Source organism: Cololabis saira, chromosome 14 (genome assembly GCF_033807715.1).
Source record: "Cololabis saira isolate AMF1-May2022 chromosome 14, fColSai1.1, whole genome shotgun sequence".
NCBI classification, from domain to species: domain Eukaryota; kingdom Metazoa; phylum Chordata; class Actinopteri; order Beloniformes; family Belonidae; genus Cololabis; species Cololabis saira.
In genome coordinates, this window is record NC_084600.1 from 44,823,519 (window position 1) to 44,826,351 (window position 2,833).

Below are 2,833 nucleotides of genomic sequence, written 5' to 3' on the forward strand. Positions count from 1 at the left end.
AAAAGTGCTATATAGATAAACTTGAACTTGAACTTTGAACGGAGCCTGAGGGTTTAACGGCTGAATCAGTCACGTGGTGCAGCCAGGTGGCGAGATATCTGACCTTATCTTGTTCAGCCCCGCCCCTGAGTGTAGCAATCCTTCATTCCTCAGAGTTTTTGTTCAGGGGAAGGTTAAACTGTCTGACAGTTGCTACGAAGAGGACGATGGCGCAGCAGGAAAACCAGCTCGACCCAGTTAAATTCTCTTGTTCCATCTGTTTGGATCTTTTGAAGGATCCGGTGGCTATTCCCTGTGGACACAGTTACTGTATGAAGTGCATTAAGGACTTCTGGGATGAAGGAGAGAAGAAACTCCCCAGCTGTCCTCAGTGTCAACACACGTTTATTCCGAGGCCTGAGCTGCTGAAAAACACCATGTTAGCTGATTTAATGGAGGAACTGAAGAAGACTGGACTCCAAGCTGCTCCTGCTGATCACTGCTATGCTGGACCTGAAGACGTGGCCTGTGATGTCTGCTCTGGGAGGAAACTGAAAGCTGTCAAGTCCTGTTTGGTCTGTCTGGCCTCTTACTGCCAGAAACACCTTCAACCTCACCGTGATGCGGCTCCACTAAAGAAACACCAGCTGGTGGATCCCTCCGAGAACCTGCAGGACAACATCTGCCCCCGTCACGCTGAGGTGAGGAAGATGTTCTGTCGTACTGATCAGAAGTGTATCTGTTATCTCTGCTCTGTGGATGAACATAAAGGCCACGACACGGTCACAGCTGCAGCAGAAAGGACTGAGAGGCAGAGAGAGATGGAGGTGAGACGACAACAAATCCAGCAGCAGATCCAGGACAGAGAGAAAGATGTGAAGCTGCTTCAGCAGGAGGTGGAGGCCATCAATCAGTCTGCTGATAATACCGTGGAGGACAGTGAGGAGATCTTCACTGAGCTGATCTCTCTCCTCCAGAAGAGAAGCTCTGAGGTGAAGCAGCAGATCAGATCCCAGCAGGAAACTGAAGTGAGGAGAGTCAGAGAGCTGGAGGAGAAGCTGCAGCAGGAGATCAGTGACCTGAAGAGGAGAGACGCTGAGATGAAGCAGCTCTCAGACACCGAGGACCACAACCAGTTCCTCCAGAGCTTCCCCTCACTGTCACCACTCAGTCAGTCCACACACTCCTCCAGCATCAGCATCCGTCCTCTCACACACTCCTCCAGCATCAGTATCCGTCCTCTCAGGTACTGTATATTTACAACATATTTAACCGTTTACTTCGACATGCACGTCGGGGCACTCGTTCTGGTGTTTTTTGGTGTCACGGGCATAATCTTGAAAGTCACGTGACTTGGACGCAAAACTAATAGGCAGAAAAAATGTAACAATTCAAGAGCTATTATTGTAACGTTTCTCTACGTTTTTGCTCTTTTGACCAACATAGGCAGGGTACGTTTTTATGTGAGACTTGGTTGCGATCCTGTGACAATGCACATTACCTTTCTCAGTCTCAGTGTTACCGTGGCGACGATAGACGACAAAAAGCGTGCCCTCCCTTCATCTGATTGGTCCATATTTGATAGTTCCTATCACCAAATTTTGCACCAAGCACATAAGAAAGGAGGGGCGCGGAGACAAGGCCTGAACAAGGCGGATGAAGTAAATAAAGTGTATTTAGACTAACCAAGATGAACTTTGGCCTCAACAGGTACTTTCAGGACGTGGCAGCAGCCGTATCAGAGGTCAGAGGTCGACTACAGGACATCCTGAGAGACACGTGGACAAACGTCTCACTGGCCGTCACTGAGGTGGATGTTTTACTGTCACAACCACAACCAGAACCAACGAGCAGAGCTGGATTCCTGAAATATTCATGTGAAATCACTCTGGATCCAAACACAGTAAGCCCATATCTGTTACTGTCAGAGGAGAACAGAAAGGCGACTCGGATGAACCAACCTCAGTCTTATTCTGATCATCCAGACAGATTCAGTTATCCTCAGGTCCTGAGTAGAGAGAGTCTGACTGGACGTCGTTACTGGGAGGTGGAAACGACAGCAGCGCGTGATATTGAGGTAGCAGTTTCATACAAGAGTATCCGCAGATCAGGGGGAAGTGCATTTGGATATAATGATAAATCTTGGTCACTAGTTTGTTCCTCAGGCAGTTATGTATTCATTTACAACAGCATCAGAACCTCTATCTCAGGTCCTGAGACCTCCAGAATAGGAGTTTACCTGGATCACAGAGCAGGAGTTCTGTCCTTCTACAGCGTCTCTGGAACCATGACCCTCCTCCACAGAGTCCAGACCTCCTTCACTCAGCCGCTCCACGCTGGAGTCTGGATTTACAACGTTCCTGGAGACTCAGCTGAGTTCTGTAAACTCAAATAAGATAAACGCGTTTCCTCTTCATGTTTTTATTGATTTTCTTTTCTTCTCAGAGACGATCGTCTCAAATTCTGACGGATGGAGGGACGTTTTTGTTCTATAAGATTGATTGTTGTTATTTCCTCTTTTGTAGGTGGAAGTTGTTCTTTTGTAGTTTGTAGTTTTCGATTGTGATTGCGATAGCAATTGCGATTGTGCGATAGTGATAGTGATAGTGATAGTGATTGCGATAGCGATAGTCATAGTGATTGCGATAGTGATAGCGATTGCGATAGCGATAGCGATAGCGATAGTGATAGCGATTGCGATAGCGATTGCGATAGCGATTTCGATAGTGATAGCGATAGCGATTGCGATTGCGATTGCGATAGCGATAGCGATTGCGATAGCGATTGCGATTGCGATTGCGATAGCGATTGCGATAGCGATAGTGATAGTGATAGCGATTGCGATTGCGATAGC

At 47.4% G+C, this 2,833-nt stretch overlaps 1 protein-coding gene across 2 annotated transcripts; it reads left to right on the forward strand.

Annotated features, from left to right (window-relative positions):
* The first annotated feature begins 201 nt into the window (after positions 1–201).
* Positions 202–2,475, forward strand: LOC133459417 (tripartite motif-containing protein 16-like). Of its 2 annotated transcripts, none has more exons than XM_061739313.1 (2): positions 202–1,230; positions 1,713–2,475. In XM_061739313.1, the coding sequence occupies exons 1-2, from the start codon at positions 207–209 to the stop codon at positions 2,372–2,374; spliced, it is 1,686 nt and encodes a 561-aa protein (XP_061595297.1). In that variant the 5' UTR covers positions 202–206; the 3' UTR covers positions 2,375–2,475. The 2 variants fall into 2 exon arrangements, with proteins under 2 accessions (XP_061595297.1, XP_061595298.1); XM_061739314.1 differs by having other exon boundaries at positions 202–1,188; positions 1,686–2,475.
* The last annotated feature ends 358 nt before the right edge of the window (positions 2,476–2,833 follow it).